Below are 20,765 nucleotides of genomic sequence, written 5' to 3' on the forward strand. Positions count from 1 at the left end.
TAAATTGAGAAAAAAAACCACCCGACTGGCTTAGACTAATATTTTTCACACAAACTACCAGCAATTATCCCTAATACCACCAAAGAACTTAGACATTTTATTAATCCGCCTCTGTTTTTAACATGAACACCACTATCACTTCTTCCACTGGTTCTTCCTCCAAATCCAAAACCAGAGGACGCATTCAAAAGAAGGCACCAAGAAGACAGAAAACCTTCTCTCTCTTCTCCAATCACAATATCCAATCCACAAGTTTCAAAGTACTGCAGAGCACAGAGAATTCCATGATGGGAGTATTCAAAAAGACGAGAAGTATGTGCAGTTTGGCTTCATACGAATCTGTTTGGAATATGAACAATACCATGATACAGAACTCTATGCCACAACAGCCATGTGTACATTCAAATTGTCCTCCAATAATAGTCACTCTTACTTCCTCTCCATCCAATAATCATACGCAACAACAATCACCTACTAATACCACTCCTTGTACTGCCAGTAGAAAGAAGAGAGTCATGTCTTCATCTTCCTTGTCGAGTATGTGTGATTCCTCATCTTCAGAAAACACAATAATTGCAGCTCCAATTAATATCATACCCTCAATGCAAGGATGCCATCCAATATTGCCTCATTCACAATCCTCTCCACAACAAGTCAACATTAGCTCCTTGAATATAACTCCAATCATGCAACCATCCATTGTTGAAATGACAACAGAATCTCTCTCGCCTTCATCACCAGGGCAATATTTCAAAAAAGGAAGAATCCAAATGCCAACATTAAGGGAGCTCTTGAATTGAACAAATTCACTAAACTTGAATAATTATGCGAGATGTAATGTTGCGAAATTGGACTGCCAGATTAAAACCTTAGATTCGAAAATCGACGACGATTCTATTTAAATAAATAATTTGGTATTGTATTTCTATAATTTGTATAATTTGAAGCACGTGGAATTTTGTACAGTTTTTTTAGCGTGGACTAATTGAAGTTAAGAGCATTGAATCAAAAAGCAACTGACTCTTTTGATCAAAAATTAGAATCCCATTGAATCAATAAATCCTGATCAGCATGCAATCTTGATGCGTAATTATTTTCTGGTGTTTGGTGTGAAATCTTTTGGAATCATAAACTTCAAGTACAAACTCTTAGTGAGCTCATAATAGAAGAAGTGACCCAAGAGGTCTCTGTCTAACTTTTTGCTAAGCAAAATCTTGGCATACTTGGTGAAAATCTTCTTATCCTTATTATCAGTTTGGAGAACCTTTGGAGTTTCAAATTCCTTTTGTGCTTCACCTAGAGATGAAATTGGTACTTCTTCAAGTTCTTCTTCATCAACTTCTTCATTGGACCAATCGTTGAGGTTATCAAGGTAGGTAACTTCTTCAACTGGGAACCCAATTTGCTTTTCAATGACAGCTTTCAATTCAGTTTCAGTAGGGATGTTTTCCTTAGGGACAGCCTTCTTGAATTGATTTCTAAAACTGACCATAACAGTTCTATCTCTTTGATAGTTAGTTTGGGAGTACAAATCATTCAAAAGACGATTACGTTCATCAGTAGTTACTGATTTACCATCCTTTTGACAAATTGTGAACTTTTCCCATGAGGCTCTATAATTAAATTAATTGTAAATGAAATTATTCAAAATATTGAATAATAAAGGATGGAAATAATTAGGATTAAAATTGTAAAAAAAACTTACAAGTTAGTGGACTTGTTTCTTTGGACAACGTTAGAAGTCTTTCTGGCAGACAAGTAGAATTGATCCAATTGATTACAAACAATACGTTTCAAACCAATATCTTCACCAATTCTAACAGGGAAATTAGATAATTCTTCCAATGGAAGAGTCTTGATAGCAGAAACAGTAATTGGTTCAGGATTTTGATGATCAGAATCATTGACAAATCCGAGTTGAGGGAAGTTACCATTCATAATCAAATACTTTCCACAACTTTCCATCTTTTGATCTTGATCTCTCACAAAGTAAATATGAACAATGTGTCCATAACAAACTGGTGTATCCTTCTTGATCTTTGATGTACAAGTTTGCATTACAAATCTACCATAATGAGATGGTGATGAATGTTCAGATAATGTTTGAAGGAAATCTTGAACTGATGATGCAGCCAATTGATTACTAGTATTAGCAGCAACCACTGATGGTGTATGTCCTTCACCAGAAATTTGAGCAAAAGCATTCAAGAATGTTTTGGACGAATATTCGTGAGTATTCATTGTTAACATACGACCATGAATTGACTTTAAAGTAAATACTTGTCCATACTTCAAAACGAGTGGATCATTACTCGATGGTGAATTAGTATCCAACAAACGCATTTTGTTATTTTCTATATTATATGATGATTGCTCACTCAAAGTGTTGTATTAATAAATAAATATTCAATATAGGAGTTTAAAAACAATCCAACAAGAGTTTGATAAAGATGATGATGATCAAAAAAGCCTTTTTCTCCAACAAATGAAAAACAAATTTCTTGTTAGTGAATTTTGGGATTTTTTTAAGAACCTGCTTTTGATTGCTTGGTTCATCAGCAAGCGAAATAATTGATATGAAAAATTAATTTATTTTTGATCGGAACGATTGGAAATGTAAGCTTCATCAATTCAAAACAAGATTTGAACTTGTTTAAGGCAAGTTAATATTATTGAAATTTGATAATATAACTGTGGATCTTGCTGAACTTAATATTGTGTAGGAGAGATGAGTATTGAATGAGATTGAGGAGAGCTGAATTTTGGAAATAATTTATAATTAAAAGACGATAAGGCAAAAGGGATAGCAAATCTAGGTTTCGATCCTAGGACCTATGGGTTATGAGCCCATCGCGCTTCCACTGCGCCAATTTGCTTTGTGGTATAATACATAAAATTTAAATTATATTTAATTTTCAATTTTAAAATGTAATTTTCTATTTTTGGAATTAAATGAATATTTTCGAAATGGCTATTACCAATACTCCAAAATATTGTTACTCAAATATTACTTCTCAAAAAACACTTGTTATTAAAATCTAATTCTTATTGGAAATTTAGGAAAAATTTGAACTAGTTCTTTCGTTTCTTCAACGCTGGTTCCAGAGTTGTATCCTTACTCTTGTATTCATTGATTTGTTTCGTGTAGGAATCTGAAAGAATCTTCTTCTCTACTAGATATTGAATAAACTCAATTTGATCCTCTGAGTAATTACTGAGAGTCCAGGAATTCATATTCACAAAGTTGTTTCTAACTGATTGAGCAAAGTTAGCACTATTCTTTTCAAAATATTTCTTCAAGCTATCAGTGAGAACGTTCATTCTTTTAGAAATTTCTAAAATTGCAAAAATGACTCCAATTCTTGAGAATTCGTAATATTTGTCATCAGGTTCTTCAAAATATTCCATGTCAACATTCAATCCTTTAAATCTCAAAAATTTGATAAGCTCATCATCTTCATAGTAGTGGAGTATAATAACTACCAAATATTGAATATGATCTGATTTCGAACAATTCCAAAAATTAAATCCCATATAGAAAATGTCCATAATTTCAGCTGTTGTTTTCTTGTTCTCCAATTTACCATTGGTGAGATCGAATCCCAAAATTGGAGTAAGTGAAAATGAGCTGTCCACCATTCTAAATAATTTTAAATCTTTTGCCGAATCTCTCCAATGAATCCTTCTCAAGATTGTACTGGCGAATATACTGGTTTTTTCTGCTTGAAAGCAAATTAAAATTACATGTTCTGGAATCAATGATAAAGTTTCATTAATTTTTTCAGGTGGCGGATAATGGAAATAGGCAGTTTGCTCTCCATCATTAATTGAAGTACCACTAGATAACAATTCAGGTGTCAAATTAATATATTTTTCAATAAATTGTTTTTCCTCTTCTGTCTTGTATCTTTCCAAATTGACTGAAACAAATGTCTCAAAATTCTCAACTACTAAAAATCTCATACTATCATAAAATTTACACTTCTTTGCATTGAGTGGTTGAGAAAGAAAGGCAACAGGTAAATAGCAACTAGATGGAAAATATTTCAATTTACATCTCTTGAATACTAATGTATCAATAGCTTTGAATTTCTTTGTAATCCACTCCATGACCCCTTCCTCAAATTCACATGAAAGGAAGGATAATTTCTCAATAACTTCAAAAACACTTCGATGCTTGAATGACAATTCCTCATCGTCATCATTTTCCACCTTCTTCTTTTTCGTTGGTTTCTTCACATCACAAAACATGGCCGAAATAAAGTCAACTGACAATTTCACATCAGAGAAATAAATACTACTCGCATTCACAAACAATCCACACAGCAAATTCCTCAATTGTTTTGTAATCAATGCTTTTGAAGCTCTTTCCATCGCCATGCCAGTCCAATATCTTTCCAAATTTTCTTCTCTATCTTTTCCAGCACTTTCAATCATGACTTGTAAATTCCTGGTAACGTGCAAACTCTTCTGCAATGCACAATATTGTTTCACTCCTCGGAAAAACATTTGATTGACTAATTGTAATGGAATATATTCTTCCAAGTGTAAAAAACTACAAAATACTTGAATACAATCACCTAATATTATTCCATCAAAGATTGCAAAATTTCCAAAACATAAAAATTGCCTACCTGGTAATTGATTCATTTTTTTTAAATTAAAAATTCAAAAATTTATTTCTTTTCGCTATTTACACTATTTACAAAATTGAAATATCCTCAAAGGAGCTTTCAGTCTTAACTTCATTTTGAGGGGAGATGACTACTGCAGATTCGTTTCTGATCAAGTCAATTTCACTCTTTCCAAACATCATTTGCTTTTCAGCTAATTTTCTATAGACACCATCTTCCTTCTTGATTAATTCGTGGTGAGTTCCTGATTCTTTCAATTCTCCCTTAACGAGTACATAAATGGTATCACAGTTTTGAATAGTACTCAATCTGTGAGCAATACAGATGGAGGTTCTTCCCTTCATGAGATTGTCAAGAGCTGCTTGAACGAGACCTTCACTTTCAGTGTCGAGGGCTGAGGTGGCTTCGTCCAAAAGGAGGACTTGTGGATCTTGGAGAATGGCTCTTGCAATGGCAACACGTTGTTTTTGACCACCTGATAAGGAAACACCCTTTTCACCCAGTTTAGTTTCATAACCATCTGGTAACTCCATAATAAAGGTATGACAATTGGCAGCTTTGGCAGCGTGTTCAATTTGTTCTTGAGAGACATTTTCAGCACCAACAGCATAGGCAATATTTTCTCTAATTGAAGTGGCAAACAATACAGGTTCTATAATTTTCAAATTAATTATTAGAAATGAAACATTTTTAAACATACCTTGAGTGACAATACCAATATTTCTATGGAGCCATTGAGGATCAATTTCCTTAATATTATATCCATCAATTATAATTTCACCTTCTTGTGGATCATAGAAACGTTCCAATAGACCAACAATGGTTGACTTTCCTGATCCTGATGGACCAACCAAAGCAACAGAAGTTCCTGGCTTGATATCAATTGAGAAATCAGACAAGACAACTGCATTTGGACGGGATGGGTAAATAAACTTGACATTCTTAACTTGAATGGAACCTTTCAACTTTTCTTCTGGAGCTTTTCCTCCTGCAAATGGAATTGCTGGACTTCTCTTTAAAACTTTGAGAATGGTTCTTTGAGACATTTGAGCTTTGGAAAATTCTGGAATTTGAGTACCAGCTTGAGAAAGACCAATAACACCAAATAGCATCATACCGAAAACTTTCATCATTTGACCAACTGTTATGGTATTTTCTGCAACCAAGCCACCTCCATACTATATTATCATTCCACAATAATTATTCCATTACATGACGATTGTAAAATATTTAAAACGATATGATGAATTAATACTACTTACCCAGAAGGCTAAGGCAATAGTTCCCCAGAGAATGAATGATACTGAGGCAAAAGTAGTTCCTTGCAAGATGGCTTTGAACAAGCCATAAGTACTAATATTCTTTAAATCTTTGGCAAATCTATCTTGTTCCTTTTGTTCACAACCCATTGATTTAACAGTTCTAAAACTTGAAACAACTTCAGTTGCAATCGATGCAGAATGTTCCGTAGCTCCATTTGTCTTTTTAGTTAAATATTCAACAACCTTAGACAAGACACCAACACCAAACACCAACAATGGAGAGGTTGAAATCATGCCAAGGGACATTTGCCAAGATGAAACAAAGGCAAGGACAATACCAATAATGAATTGGGCAGTGTTTTGTAAAAGGAGAGCCAATTTGTTAGAGTAGACTTCTTGAATTTTGGACACGTCTTCACTCAATGCAACTGTCAATGCACCAGTCTTCTTAATATCAAAGAAACCCATCTCTTGAGTTGTCAATGCATTGAAATAGGCCTTTCTCAAAGCAACACCAATTCTTTCACTTGCCAAATTTAAAAAGAATTGAGAGAGCAAACTGGCCACAGCAGATCCTGCAGCAATAATTGCAAACTTGATAGCAATATCTGAAACACTTGCTTTCATAGAGTCAACAGTTGGAACGACACCATTCTTTGGCTGGAAAACATCCACCAAATCACCCATGACAAATTGAAAACACAATGGAATGACACCATTACCCAAACTACCAATTGCTCCAATCACTACCAGCAACCAATTCCATCCAAAAATCTTGAAAATGATCATGTTATCCTTTCCAGTAATATTCGGCTCTTGTTCATCTTTGATTTCATCAACATTTGATTTCTCATCAGCCTTCTTCTTTTTGAATCGTTTGAAGGGATTTCTACTTGGTCGGGTTGCTGTTTCTTGAGGAGATTTTGTGTTCTGTTCATCAACAACTAGATGTGTTGTAGAGGTGGAATTTACTTGCTCCTTATCGAGAGAAGTAGCAGCATTAGAAGCTCCTCCCTTAGTATCTTCCTTTTTAGTCATCTATTCTTTCGTGGTCAAACAACTATAATAATACAATAAATATCTATTTGCTCTCAAGGTGGCTGTTCTTCGTTCTTGTTATCAAAGTAAGTTGAAATATTGTGCACACGAGTCGTGTTGGTTTTTTTTCTGAGTTGAAATGTTTCAAATTTGCATTGTTTTTTAATTAAAAGCTTCACAATTTTGAAAATGGCGGAATGGCGTGGTGGGACCAACTTTGGTAATATGGCGATCCATCACTCCGTTTGGATGTTAGCATCCCGTTGATATTTCAAAGTTGGGTTATGGATAATGTGTTGATTTTGATATGACAATCATTTTCAGATATTCATTGACTTCAAGTTTGACGTTCAAGTGTCATCCAAAATTTCAATGAACTCAATAATTTTCATTTTACAACGTCTTTGTAGAAGAGGAACAATTTATTATTCTCGAATTGTTCAAATCATGAAAACAAAAATGAAATAATTTTACATTTTTAAAGATTTTCAATTTCCAAAATTAGTAATTATTTTTTCAAATACTTTTCCACAACTCTCGTTACACTCAATCCAACACAAGCAAGCAAACAAGAATTAGTACAAATCTGGCACAATATAAATCCAGGCAATCTCTTCTCTGGATATCCATAACCATACCAAACTCTTCCAATTGCATACAGTAATCCAACTCCTCCTCCCAAATAATCATTCTCCAACATTCCAGTGCACAACCACAAAGCTCCCAAAAAACTTGCAATATTCTCCACTCCATTCAATTGAACTCGGAGTGCATTCAAAAATCCTGGAGGACCTTCTGTGAGTGGTGGTTTAACATGAAATTCTTTTCTTGCCCTTCCGACCATGAAAGTTGCTTTCGATTGTGCCAAGATGACGAGAGATGAAGAGAGAGCAGTGAGTGGGTAATCACGTAGAGACATTTTTTTTGGTTTTGTACACCTTTGTTGGACCAAAGATACTATCGTAGTATCAATTAATTGAGTATTTCGCATGAGAGGTATTTGTATTCAATCAATTGAGAATTTCCTTGATTGAAATGCTAAATCTTGATGGAGGTTTTGAGTAAGAGGAAGATGTTGTTGTTGTGGAATGGTTAAAGTTGTGACAATTGGCATGTTCTTCAATGGCTGGTGGTGAGGGTATTGTTGTGAGTGTTGATGACTTGCCATTCGTAGATGTGGTACTATCCTGTACTACAGATTCTGTCTTTTTTGATTTTCTTGTTGGAGTTTGTTTCGAAACCTTTCGTCTATGAGTTGAAGACCCTTCCATGTCCATGCCTTTCATTAGTAAAACTCCTTCCATTGGAGTGGTATTTATCTTTTCAGAGTATTGAAAAACAGCAAACATTGAATTGTTGCATGTAGTTTCTAATACTTTCAAATTGGCATTTCCAATAAATTGGAATGAAGTCTTGTCTTGTTTTCTCTTTCCAATTCTTGTTGGCAGCATGGCAACGTTTGATGATGGAGGAGACCCTTGGTGACATGCTCTTTTAATCATGTTTTCTTGTGATCTTTCTCCAAATCTTGTTGTTGGCATTTGTTTTTGTTTATTGATTCGAATATCAATAAAACAGCATCCTTCAAAATCACACACAACATGTGAACAAGATAGCATTTGGAGAGGAAGCGTTAAAACTTTATGTCCTGTGTGTATTTTCGGTATTCCACATTACAATCCATGCATGCATGCGAGCACAATCTTGGAATAAATTGGTGCGAATTGTTCAAATATGTGAGAATTGAGCGACCTACCTCTGTTGGAAACTCAACCCAAACTGAGATTTAGATAACAAGCAGAAACTTCATTTGAACAATTCCTTTATTGAAGGAATGATTGTTCTTGGTAATGAATGAGATGCAAGAGAATTATTTTTCTTATCTAAATTCTGAACTGGTGTTGGTGTTGGAATTATGGGATGTTTAGATTGAGTCATCAATTCAGAAGATTCAATTGAATTACTATTATTATTGGGATATGATACAAGATCTGTTGTTTGGTTGTTATTGACAGTTCCAGTTGTTGAGTCTTGTTTTGCAATTTGCTTTTCAGAAAAAAGCAGATCCGTGGCTGATGTGAAACTGACCGATCTTGAAATCGTACCATAATTCAGGTTTGCTAAATCTCGTTTTGGTTGACTACCAAAAGAAGGTCCAATAATGGGTTGTAAAGTTGTGTGACTTGGATCTGCAATTACATGATTCGAAGATGAGAAGTATTGCTGTTGTATACTCTCCTTTGGATTAGTTGTTGATTGGTTTACATTGTGTGAATTGTGTGAAAGAATGTTGTTAAATCCAATATTGGAAGCAACGGGATAGTTGTTCGACACTATTGGATTTGGAAATGTGCCTTGTTGGGAAATATTAGCACCAGTGCTAGAGGAATTGGAAGATGGATTATGAATGGGTGATGGAGTGGTGAGAGTTTGCGTTTCAGTTTGTGAATTGCTGCTTGATGCTTGTGGAGTTTTAAATTGATCACCACCATTATTCGTACTATTCGATGATGATGCTGAACCAGGATTGAAATTGAGCACTGTTTCGTAAGCTTGTTGAGTAGGTTTCTTCTTGAAAACTCCAAACATTGCATTATTATCAGTCATTGAGAGTAGATCAAAACTCGAAACCTGAACTTGTTTTCCACTCTTTCGTTTTTTAGAATTTTTCTCCACATGTATTTCCTCATTATCCTGATATTGATCCACAGAAGAAGATGATTGATTATTTGTAATTTTGAAATGATTGCATCCCTCGAAAACTTCCTTCTTCTTTCTCTTTCTCTTTTCCTTATTAATAACTGCTGTATGAAAAGTTAACGTATTTCCATTATCAACCATTGGAAGAATAGCATGTTGTTGTTGCTGCTGCTGCTGTTGAAAATGATTGTCAACCAGCACTGTGGTTGTTACTCTCGATTGATTTTTGCTAACCTGTTGTTCATAATTAATGAAATGATGATTCGAATAATTTCTAACTTGTTGCTGATCATTCACCACCACAACACTCGCACTATTTATATTACTACTTCCTATTCTCATTTCATTATTCATCGCCACTATCATCCCATTATTGTCATCATTCTGAGTCAAGTTCATTTGAGCGGCAACCTCCTTTTTCTTCTTTCTCAAATTCGCTTGTTGATTATTTTGATGCGTTCCTTGATATTGTTGTTGATGATGCTGATGATGAGAATTGGAATGACCAACATGTTGATTATTTTGATGGCCATCACGTATAGCCTTTGTTTGTTGGTGTAGTAAAGGTGGCGGGAGTTTTTCTGACATTTTTTTTGAGAGGCGATTTTTGGAAAGTTTGAAACCCTAAATTATGTTGATGCGGGATTGCTTACGAATATTATTTTTTTAATGGAAAGAGATGGGATTGTTGATAGTGTTGGATTGGCTCTTTCAATGTGACAAGTGGCGTGAATTGACAGAGTTTCGAATAGATAAACTTTTGAGTAATTGGGAAGCATTTAGAGAAGTTTGAATGATTACAAGTTTGTTGACAAACTATTAATTCTCTATAATAATTCACAGTCTTACTGAGAGTGCTCTCAAGTACAATATGATGTATTCTATTATTTGAGAAACTTTGATAATTCTCAAACAAATTCATCCTTCACTGAAATGTTTCACCACATTTCGTCTATCATTTAAATATTAAGAATGATTTGAAGAGTAGTTCAACAATCGAAAAGTGAAGATTCAAGTGGATTCTAGTTTAGTGCTGAACAACACTAAAATATATTAAATTTCACTATTATCAAATTTATTTCCACAAATATTACTGTTATAATGATGATAAATAACAATGATGATAGTAGTTGTTCCGATGATGGTGTATTACCAACTTGAATTTTTCCAAATCATATGTGAAGAATTAAATTCCAAAAATTACTATTATTTAAAATGATGTGGTGAAATTCTTGGGTTTATAGATGTGAAATTACTCCAAGAATCAACACAGAGCATTTTCCAATATTTTTTTCTAGAAATTGTTCCAATGAAAATTCGAACTTTAAAAATTCTGTTGACTGACCTTCACAATAGGAAGTTCGAATTTTCATTGGAACAATTTCTAAGGTCAGTTAGCAGTATTTTTAAAATATGATGATGATGATCATCGGGTTACACTTCTTCTCGATCACGATATTATCCACTCTTCTGTCCAGATAATTACAAATCCACACAACAGAAATAAACTCTGTCTGATGTATATTCCGATTATTGAGTGGTTTCCTTTGGACATGCTTGCCGGATGGAGTGATAAACCCTATCTTTATGCATCCCAATTGACAGCCATCATGAGATACACACTTGAAAGAGATTGTCAACCATTGAGTGAAATTTTGATCGAACATTTCAATTATTAATCATTCCATCACGAGTTAAAGCAAATCCTTTTGATTTATTTCTTGAAATTGTTTCGAATATTAGAATGGTAAAACTCTTCAATATGCTTCTGATAGATTGAAGAAGGACAGGAATATTGCCTTGAAAGCTGTAAAATCCTCAATTGAGGCATTGGAGTATGTTGGAATTTCATTAAGAAATGCTGAATTTATTTGTTATTGTTTAGAGGAAAGAGCACTTTCTACCAAAACTCAAACTATTCGAATGGATGTTGACAAGTTGTGTGAACCTAGCGACTCTTTATATTGTATAATAGTGGCATTTGTTTTGAAAAGTAAAATTTACATTTATGGAAAGTCTTCAAAATAATTTAAATAGAAATTACTTGACATTCATTAATTTACTATAAAAAATGATTAGTCAAGTTTCGGCTGTTACGTCTGTACCATTCGAACAGAAGAGTAAAATACCAACACCTAAATACAATTATGTTAATATCATTCTAGACGAAACAATTCAATCAGATTTATTAATCAAAAAGTTAAAATACCAAACCACAGAATTACAGCTCTTTCTAATACATTATCCTATTCTCGATTGGTTTCCTCTACAAATGATAGGAACAAACACCAAACCTGGCCTTGATCGTTCCCAATTCACAGCCATTATCAAACATAGAATTGAACAGAACCACCAACTTATATCCAACATTATTGGTTTGTGTGATTGTGACGACAAGTACAATTCATTCACTTCCATCCTGAAAATGCCAGATTTTAATGTGGATTGTAATTTGGAAGAGTTTGAAGAGCAAGCTAGAAAGCAACGTGTTAAAATGTTCTTGGCAGGGTTGTTGGAAGATAGGGATATTGCTTGGATAGCACTTGGTAGTAATTTTAAGTTTAGGCATATTTCGGATAGATTTAAGGAAGATTATCAAGTTGTTTTACAAGCTGTAAAATATGATACTAAAGCTTTTGAATTGGTTTCTGATAGATTTAAAGATGATGAGAGAATAGTTTTCGAAGCTGTTAGAAACTGTGGCAGCAATCTCAAATTTGCATCTGAAAGATTGAAAGACAATAACCAGATTATTCTAAAAGCCATCAAGAAGAATACATCAGCAATTATGTATGCCTCAAAGAGATTCAAAGATTACTTTGGCGAATTACTTTCTGATAGTGAGCTACTCCAATTAGAAAGATTTGAAAAAGATTCGTCTGATTTATTCTTCAACGAAGGGTTTGACAATGAACTGCTCATGTTAGAATTTGTCAAGTTAAATACAAGGTCTCTCAGAAAGGCATCCGATCGATTGAGGGATAATCAAACAATTGTGTTGGAAGCTATCAGGAGAAATGCCATGTCGTTGTGTTATGCATCTGACAGATTGAGAGATACTGAGATGGTTGTGATGGAAGCAGTTACACAAGAACCTCAAATGATGAAGTATGCTTCCAATAGATTGAAAGATAATAAGCAGTTTGTGTTGAAGATCATGAAATCATTGGGATACTCGTATGATCTTTCTTTGGTTCAGTATTTATCGAAACTATTGCAAGATGATGAGCAAATTATTATAGAAGAAATCAAGAGAGACCAATCACCACTCTTTTTTGCATCTGAAAGGTTGCAAGACAATGAAGAAATTGTAATGAAAGCAGTCAACCAAAATGGAATGTCACTTTATTGTGCTTCCGAGAGATTGAAGGATAATGAAAAGATTGTTTTGGAAGCGGTTCGAAATACTAGTGAAGCCCTTACTTATGCATCCAATAGATTGAAAGATAGTGAACTAGTTCTGATGGCAGCCATTTGTCATGGTCGTTTGTGCAAGGCTCTTTCGTATGCTTCTGAAAGATTGCAAGATAACGAATTGATTGTTTTGGAATCTGTCAAGAAGAATGGGTCTATGCTTGGATATGCATCTGATCGATTGAAATATCATGAACAAATTGTTTTGGAAGCAATTAAACAGGAACGATCATCAATAGAAAATATCACTTCTGCAAGATTGAAAGATACTGAAACGATTATATTGGAATTGGTTAAGGATTCTACCATGAAACATGTACATAATCTGGAAATTGATGAATATGAGTTTCATTCCTCAGGCAGTGAAGTACGTTCTGATTTATTTAATGAATATTGTTCTGAAAGATTGAAAAACGATTCACAATTCATGTTAAAAGTATTGGCAAGCAAGTGGAGAGGTGGAATCGCACATGGACTTTCAGATAACAAGCAATTTATGCTTGAGGCAATTAAGCTCAATTGTTGGGCAATTGATTCAGCTTCCGAACAATTAAGAGACGATGAAGAGGTTGTAAAGGCAGCTATTTCTCAAAATGGTAAAACTCTTCAATATGTTTCTGATAGATTGAAGAATGACATAACTATAGTCTCAAGTGCAGTGAAATCCTCAGTTGCCTCCTTAAAGTACATTGGTGAAAAGTTCAGAAATGTTGAATTTATTTGTTATTGCTTGGAGAATCAATTGATTTCTTCCAAACCTTCAAATGTTGTTAAGGAAATACCATTCTTTGGAAATTTACATTTCTAATCATCCATTAGAAACACATCATCAACAAGAATATTAAGAAACAACAATTAATTCCTTATTAAATTATTTGGAATTTCTATTTAAACTTCCCTTTATTCACATGTTATCCCGAATGCCCAAGCTCACATGTTGTTTCCTCCAAGAATGGCTGACACAATCTATTATGCATGTGAGATTGTTGAATATTTTTTTAATGGAAAGAGGAATTGCTGATTGTGTTGGAATACTATGACAAGTGGCGTGAATTGATAGTGTTTCGAATAGATAAACTTTTGAATTGGAAACGGTTGAGCTTTTATCAAAGAAAAAGGAATATTTAAAGTGAAAGAAAGCCGGTTAGTTTTTGGGGGTCGGTTGCCTAGCGAAACTTTTTCATAAAAATCATCTCAATGTGAAGGGAGTGTCCTTATCCACCGCATTTATATTTCACAATTGTTGAATGAGCTCTATCCTTTCAACAATTGTGAAATATTAGATCACTTTAACAGATCTTGACGAAACTTTGAATTTTTATTCGAAATATTGTTTAAATCTGAAGATGGCAAAATCCTTGTTGTTTATTTCTCAGAGTTTCTAACAAAATAAATATTGAGGGAAATGTGGTGCGTTGAGAATATGCAAGGAGAGCTTTCGAATATGGTAATTAAGAGACCAAAACTTGCTCTTGTTATAATATTGCCAAATTAGAATTTTGGAAAGCATGTCAACACACACATGATATCAAGTAAACAATGCATTATCATATTCTAAACCTTTCTAATAATCATTTTGCAACTAAACAAAGAGGAAGGTCTTTCTGAAAATGCAAATTGAAAGATAACAAGGAGACCACTAAAAACGGACTGTGTCCACCCTCAAAACAACCTTGTGAGGTAGTTTCCAATAGAGGCACATGTGAAAAAGGTCTAATTATGGCTTTTTTCGTTTCTTCTTGTTTGTTGATTGGATTTGAGATTCTTGGTGTGGACTCCAAGAACGAGTTGTTGTTGTTGGTGGCGTTTTCACACGTTGATTTGAATTGCTACTAGAAGTATCTGAAAGGTTTAGAATAGTTTCGTATGAAGCCATATTCGCATGTTTTGGTTTTTTCATCACTCCAAAAATTGAATTATTTCCTGTATATTCCAATTGAAAATCTCTTGTATTGTTGATTAGAGGAGAGCTTGGTTCATTTCGGCTCTTTCTCTTCTTGATGGTATTGTTATTAGAAAGAGGTGTTGAAGAATTATTCGAAAGTAAAGATGTCTTTTCACTATTTGAATGTATTATTTTCTTTGTGTTTTCCACATGATTGTAATCATGATTCAATAATATTGGCGGCAATTGAGAAGCATGTTTAGAGTTTAGTCTATCAATATCTGAAAAGATAACAGACGAAAGTGAAGGAAGGATTGTTCTTGTTGGTGAGTTTCCAATACTTGCTCCATGAATGCTTGTTGGAAGAGTATGTCCACTCTGAACAGGATTAATTGTTGAAAAGGTTGAAGTACTATTGGAAATGTTATTAGAATCTTTTGGAGGTGATTCAATAATCTTGTAATGTTCCATGAGAGTTTTCTTCCTTCTGGTTTTCTTGATAGGTTTAATTGCTGGACTCTTCGCCAAATCTTCTGAGTCGGTGACTGAATGTTCTTGATTCTGTTGGAAACTGGACGAATTCATTCACTTGTGTTTCGAATAGGTTTGAAGATGTTTTTTTCAAAGGTGCCAAGCACACAGTGTTGTGATTTCAATTTTTCATTCGACAAAACAAAAACATGAAGGTGTGCAATTGGCCCCTTCTCTTTTAACATAACTGCGATTGATTAAAAAAGGTAATTGCAAATTTGGAGCAACACCATATTAGCTCGAGCTAGATGATTTTCATGACTTGCTCAAATTTGAGTACTAAGGCCCTCCTGTATGTAGTTATACCTTCTCCATTCAAGAAAGAGATGATGTTCAATATTTGGAAAGTTTTTGACATTTGGCAGTTGCTTTGTGGAAAGAGGAATAGGATTGTTAGGAATGCTATTCATGGTTGTTTTCATTATTTATCGGTTATATCTTCCACATTCAGTGTTTATTAACGTTGAATGAGAATGTTGATGTGGTTGTATCAGAATTGATATTCTAAACTGATTACCATCTGTAATATCAATAATTTTGCAATAATTTACAAAAGGATGGGAAGAAGAGAATAGATAGTGAGCCACTTCAGCTACGCACCTCCTCAATTCTATTGTTTTTCTATTGATTGCTTTATTCAATTGACCAAAAGGAAAAACAGATCACAAAAAAGGCCAATGAACCAATATCGAGATTTTGGCGCCAAAAATCAAAGTTCTTTGGAACCAAGAAAAAATATTGAGTTTGGGTGCGATGATAATGATCGTAATTATTAGAGGAGGAAATCAATGGTTACACAATCAAACAATCAAACCCTTGAGAAGTCATCAATTCTGCTAATGTATTAATTAATAATTCAATGAGTGGTTAATTATCAGCCTGAACCCCAAGCAGGATACATTAAAAATTGAACGAATTGCAAATATCACCCTTAATCATCACCTTGCTTACTTTTTTTCCATTCTTCCTGGAAATATGAAACATTCAATAGTCGCAAAGCCCCAATCAGAGATGTTACACTTCATAATCATCAACATCACACATTACAGTATGTGAAACTAACCAATCAATGAGCCTAAAATCCAACATTTCAAAAAAAAAAGCAAAAAAGTCTCCGCTCATCACATCTCTCTCTTCATTGATTTTTTTTAAATTATTGAAAATTCTAATGATGAAGAACCTCGGACTAGTAAAGATCATTATGATCGTCATGATGATGTTGGTATTTGTGAGTACAGTTGATGCTGCTGCTGCTTCAAATGTTCCATCACAAGTTCACTTGGCATTGACAAGAAATAGTAGAGAAATGATTGTTTCATTCCATACTGAAGGTTATGATAAGGATGTTTTGGGAAAGGCTCAAGTAATGTATAGTACGAATGAAAATTTCCAAGATTATCAAGTAGCTCATCTTGGAAGTGTCAGTACAACTTATGGAGAATCTGCCAAGACTGGTTATGAACATCATGTCTTGTTGGTTGATTTGGAATACTCGACCAAGTATTATTACAAGTGTGGATTTACCAAATCTACCGATATTCAATCTGAAGTTTATTATTTCCACACAAGAACTGATCCAAAACAATCTGAAAGTAAGCAAGTGTCAGTATTAATGTATGGAGATCAAGGAACAACCAACAGTGCATATGTCATTGCTAGAAGCAAGCATTTTGTTAATTCATTCTATGACAAATCTGATAGCAAACACAAGAACATGTTTGTTTATCATTTGGGAGATATTGGTTACGCTAACGACTTTGCAGGAGCTCAATATCAATTTATTTGGACCAAGTACATGAAAATGTTGTCTGATTTCATGCCATATGCTCCATATATGGTTTGTGTTGGTAATCATGAAAAGGGACCAAAGAATCATCCATATGATGAATTTGAAATTCCATTCAAAGCTTACAATTCTCGTTTTTACATGCCAGGTAGAAATGAATCTGCAATTGGACATAATATGTGGCACGTTTTCGAATATGGTCCAATTACATTTGTTGCTGTTGATACTGAAACTAATTTCCCAGGAGCTCACTTTGGAAAGTATGATGATCATTTCCATGGAGAGCAATTAAAGTGGTTGGATGAAACATTATCACAAGTTGATAGAAAGAAGACCCCATGGTTGGTAGTTGTGGGCCATCGACCAATTTACAGCTCAACTAAAGAATTCTCAAATGAACATGGTGATCCAATTGGAGATTCCAAAGTTTTACAAGATGCTTTTGAGGAAGTTATGTACAAGTACAAGACTGATATTTTCATGGTTGGTCACGTTCATAGTTATGAAAGAACATATCCAGTTTATAAAACCAAAGTGGAAACCAAATCAAATTATCATAATTTGAGATCACCTATTCATATTGTCAATGGTGGTGGAGGAAACATTGAAGGACAAACTAAGGCTGAATCATTCCATAATCATGATTGGAGTGCTGACATTTTCTATAAGGATGAAGGATATGGTATTTTACATACCAATTATGATGAAAAGACCAAGGTTTACTCCCTAAAGTTCAATTATCATGAATCCAAGACTGGATCTGTAGTAGATACTATTACTATCTCCAAAGATCAATAAAATGTCAATTTAGTTACAGACAAGATATTGGAATTAAACTGTTTTGAATTCTGTATTCTCAATATTACTTCAAAGCTAAAAAATTTGAAGATAAAATTATCTGCTGACGGACGGGATCGAACCGGCGACCAATGGCTTATTAGACCAACGCTCTACCGACTGAGCTACGCCAGCTTCATGTTTTAGTTATAATATATTCTTCATATATTTATCATTTAAATATAATCATATGGAATTTCAATATTGTGTTGATGATGATTATTTATAAATTCGCTCACTTTTGATTTAACTGGTTATTGTACTTGTTACCAGTATGTGGCAATATGTTTGTATCTTGCTTGTGTGAAGTATTATTAATAATTATTAATCAATTCACAAAAAAATCTTTTAATGCCTAACCTTGAGACTCTGAAGGAGACAGCAAGATCGGAGCTTTGCGATATTCTTGATTCGGTTTGTTATCATCACATTTATTATAATAACACAAGCAATCGAACAATATTTGTTTATCAATCATCTCATCTTCAATTAAATAATATATTATTATTAATTAATTCATCAACATTAACAACAAAATAATAGATAAACGGAGACAAGATTCTTGTCCTTGATGAACAATTAATTGGACCTCTTGGATTAGTTGCCCCTCTGGCACTTTTAAAAGAACTTGGAGTTAAAAAACTATTTAAATTGAATGATAGAACATTTGATACCAATTTTGCAAATATTGTCTATATTGTGAGACCAAAGATGCACTTGATGAAGTGGGTTGCTAATCAAGTATCCTACTGGGTCAAACAAAAAGAAGATTTAGATCGAATGATGTCGGAAAAGCTGAAGGAAAAGAAGAACACAAAAAACAAAAAGCAACAACCTGAAGAAACCAATGAAGAAACATATACACCACCAACCAATTTCCACCTCTATTTATTACCTAAAACATCATTAATTTGTGTTGATATCTTGAAGGATTTGGGTGTTTATCCACATTTAAGAATTTCCGAATATCCTTTGGATTTAATTGTCTTTGATAATTATTTAATGTCTTTGGAACTTCCTTCATCATTCAAGGAATGCGAATTGGATGGTGATTTTTCATCACTGTATTATGTAGCACGATCTATTATGAAGTTACAATCCTATTTTGGTTTGATACCAAATGTTAAATTTATTGGATCGGGTGCAACACATGTCTCTGAAATGATCATGAGAATGAGAAAGGAAGTTGGTTCACAAGCTTTTGCTTCTGTTCCAGAAATTAACACATTAATTTTGATTGATAGAAATGTAGATTTAATTACTCCAATGTTAAATCAATTTACTTATGAAGGAATGATTGATGAACTTTTGGGAGGTATTACAAATACCTTGTTTACAACTCAACGTGTACCTGAAGCTGCTACTATTGCTAAAAAGATTGCCCTCAATTCTTCTGATAATGTTTTTAATCGTTTGAGACATCTCAATCACAATAGAGCTGGTATTGCAATCAATGAAATGGCTATTGAATTTAAATCCAGAGAAGATAAGGCAAGAGAAATCAAAACATCAGATTCTAAAGTTTCCATTGAAAAGATCAAGGAAGTTACTAAAATGTTACCACAAATTCAAGAAGACAAAAAGTATTTGGAACTTCGTAAGTTTTAAATTTCATGCAATTCGTTACTAACACACATCCAAGACACCAAAATGATGCTTGAAATTAGATCAATTATTGGAAAGGTTCCTTTCAGAAGATTAATTCAAACACAGAAGAATGTTCTTGATGGTGAGGATGAAAAGGAAATTATCGAATATATTGAAGAAACAATTGACAAGCAATTACCACTTACCAACGTTCTGCGTGTCATTTGTCTCTATTCACTAATTAATGGAGGTATTAAGAATAAGGTTTTTGAAAAATTGAGAAGAGAAATTATACAAAGTTATGGACTTCAAGCATTGCCAACTCTCAACAATTTGGAAAAGATTGGCATGCTCAGAAAGCAAGACTCCAAGTCTGTCAGTAATTGGAATTTACTGAAAAAGACATTTAATCTTGTAGATGAAGCTGCAATGGAAAGAACCAACGAGGAAGATGGTCAATATGATCCTCACTTGGTTTACAATGTCTATTGTCCAATAACTGTTGCTCTTGTCGAACATGCCATGACTGAAGAAAAGGGATGGAGAAGAGTTGAACCTGTTTTGAGTAAGCTTGCTCCAGGCCTTTATGGAGAATTATCTCAAACAGGTTCCCAAGATACTCAACTCGGAAAGAAGGTTGTCTTGGTTTACTTTATTGGAGGTGTTACTTTTGCTGAAATCAGTGCCATTACCTACTTGAATGAAAGAAGTAACGATTGTGAATACATTATAGCAACAACCAAGCTCACTAATGGATCCACATTTTTGGAAAATCTTGTTGAGGAAATTCCTGAAGATAGACAATCATTCAAAAAGAAAGCAAGCAGCGATTCCTATGCCCTTTTCTACGAAGAGCCACCAAAGGAAGGTGCTGATGCTTCATCATCTTCTGGAACAGCCAAAAACGGTCAACAAGATGTGTAAATTATATTAAATAATACAACCACCACAATTAATTCCATACTATTAATACAATAATATTAGAATCCCAATATATTTATTAAGAATTTAAACTCACAATATTTGATGATGCCTAAAGTCATAAAAAGTGTAACAAATCATCTCCTCCATAAATGTTGTTTTTGTTTACC

General features: G+C 33.8%; 10 protein-coding genes and 2 non-coding genes across 12 annotated transcripts; 3 read left to right on the forward strand and 9 right to left on the reverse strand.

The window, feature by feature from the left end:
• Positions 1–122: 122 nt before the first annotated feature.
• Positions 123–800, forward strand: NAEGRDRAFT_75978 (uncharacterized protein; the record flags this gene model as incomplete). Its single annotated transcript, XM_002669026.1, has 1 exon — positions 123–800. One exon carries the CDS (start codon positions 123–125, stop codon positions 798–800), a length of 678 nt encoding a protein of 225 aa, XP_002669072.1.
• A 105-nt stretch (positions 801–905) lies between these two features.
• On the reverse strand, positions 906–2,452 carry NAEGRDRAFT_60017 (uncharacterized protein). Its single transcript, XM_002669048.1, has 2 exons — positions 1,706–2,452; positions 906–1,613 (listed from the first exon to the last, which is right to left on the reverse strand). Exons 1-2 carry the CDS (start codon positions 2,341–2,343, stop codon positions 1,091–1,093), a joined length of 1,161 nt encoding a protein of 386 aa, XP_002669094.1. The 5' UTR covers positions 2,344–2,452; the 3' UTR covers positions 906–1,090.
• A 352-nt stretch (positions 2,453–2,804) lies between these two features.
• Positions 2,805–2,876, reverse strand: NAEGRDRAFT_t833. Its single transcript has one exon. It is a non-coding gene; the product is annotated as a tRNA-Met (tRNA).
• A 196-nt stretch (positions 2,877–3,072) lies between these two features.
• NAEGRDRAFT_75980 (uncharacterized protein) lies at positions 3,073–4,509 on the reverse strand (the record flags this gene model as incomplete). Its single annotated transcript, XM_002669049.1, has 1 exon — positions 3,073–4,509. The coding sequence occupies one exon, from the start codon at positions 4,507–4,509 to the stop codon at positions 3,073–3,075; it is 1,437 nt and encodes a 478-aa protein (XP_002669095.1).
• Positions 4,510–4,657: 148 nt separating this feature from the next.
• NAEGRDRAFT_82242 (uncharacterized protein) lies at positions 4,658–6,934 on the reverse strand (the record flags this gene model as incomplete). The annotated part of the gene is made up of 3 exons (XM_002669050.1): positions 4,658–5,286; positions 5,335–5,812; positions 5,897–6,934. The coding sequence occupies 3 exons, from the start codon at positions 6,932–6,934 to the stop codon at positions 4,703–4,705; spliced, it is 2,100 nt and encodes a 699-aa protein (XP_002669096.1). The 3' UTR covers positions 4,658–4,702.
• Positions 6,935–7,337: 403 nt separating this feature from the next.
• NAEGRDRAFT_82243 (uncharacterized protein) lies at positions 7,338–7,859 on the reverse strand. The gene has a single exon (XM_002669051.1). It carries the CDS (start codon positions 7,851–7,853, stop codon positions 7,443–7,445), a length of 411 nt encoding a protein of 136 aa, XP_002669097.1. The 5' UTR covers positions 7,854–7,859; the 3' UTR covers positions 7,338–7,442.
• An 85-nt stretch (positions 7,860–7,944) lies between these two features.
• On the reverse strand, positions 7,945–8,436 carry NAEGRDRAFT_75983 (uncharacterized protein; the record flags this gene model as incomplete). The annotated part of the gene is made up of 1 exon (XM_002669052.1): positions 7,945–8,436. The coding sequence occupies one exon, from the start codon at positions 8,434–8,436 to the stop codon at positions 7,945–7,947; it is 492 nt and encodes a 163-aa protein (XP_002669098.1).
• A 304-nt stretch (positions 8,437–8,740) lies between these two features.
• NAEGRDRAFT_54441 (uncharacterized protein) lies at positions 8,741–10,222 on the reverse strand (the record flags this gene model as incomplete). The annotated part of the gene is made up of 1 exon (XM_002669053.1): positions 8,741–10,222. One exon carries the CDS (start codon positions 10,220–10,222, stop codon positions 8,741–8,743), a length of 1,482 nt encoding a protein of 493 aa, XP_002669099.1.
• A 1,684-nt stretch (positions 10,223–11,906) lies between these two features.
• On the forward strand, positions 11,907–13,856 carry NAEGRDRAFT_54442 (uncharacterized protein; the record flags this gene model as incomplete). Its single annotated transcript, XM_002669027.1, has 1 exon — positions 11,907–13,856. The coding sequence occupies one exon, from the start codon at positions 11,907–11,909 to the stop codon at positions 13,854–13,856; it is 1,950 nt and encodes a 649-aa protein (XP_002669073.1).
• A 909-nt stretch (positions 13,857–14,765) lies between these two features.
• NAEGRDRAFT_54443 (uncharacterized protein) lies at positions 14,766–15,518 on the reverse strand (the record flags this gene model as incomplete). The annotated part of the gene is made up of 1 exon (XM_002669054.1): positions 14,766–15,518. One exon carries the CDS (start codon positions 15,516–15,518, stop codon positions 14,766–14,768), a length of 753 nt encoding a protein of 250 aa, XP_002669100.1.
• A 1,147-nt stretch (positions 15,519–16,665) lies between these two features.
• NAEGRDRAFT_82244 (uncharacterized protein) lies at positions 16,666–20,634 on the forward strand (the record flags this gene model as incomplete). Its single annotated transcript, XM_002669028.1, has 3 exons — positions 16,666–18,015; positions 18,631–19,684; positions 19,730–20,634. The coding sequence occupies 3 exons, from the start codon at positions 16,666–16,668 to the stop codon at positions 20,596–20,598; spliced, it is 3,273 nt and encodes a 1,090-aa protein (XP_002669074.1). The 3' UTR covers positions 20,599–20,634.
• Positions 18,150–18,222, reverse strand: NAEGRDRAFT_t832. Its single transcript has one exon. It is a non-coding gene; the product is annotated as a tRNA-Ile (tRNA).
• Positions 20,635–20,765: the final 131 nt, after the last annotated feature.

Source organism: Naegleria gruberi (genome assembly GCF_000004985.1).
Source record: "Naegleria gruberi genomic scaffold NAEGRscaffold_88, whole genome shotgun sequence".
Taxonomy (NCBI): domain Eukaryota; phylum Heterolobosea; class Eutetramitea; order Acrasida; family Naegleriidae; genus Naegleria; species Naegleria gruberi.

Coding starts and splice junctions, on each gene's coding strand:
- NAEGRDRAFT_82243 (XM_002669051.1), bottom strand. CDS start 7,853: ATGTCTCTACGTGATTACCCACTCACTGCTCTCTCTTCATCTCTCGTC.
- NAEGRDRAFT_60017 (XM_002669048.1), bottom strand. CDS start 2,343: ATGCGTTTGTTGGATACTAATTCACCATCGAGTAATGATCCACTCGTT. Junction 1,614..1,705: donor AGAAACAAGTCCACTAACTT/GTAAGTTTTTTT, acceptor ATTTAATTATAG/AGCCTCATGGGAAAAGTTCA.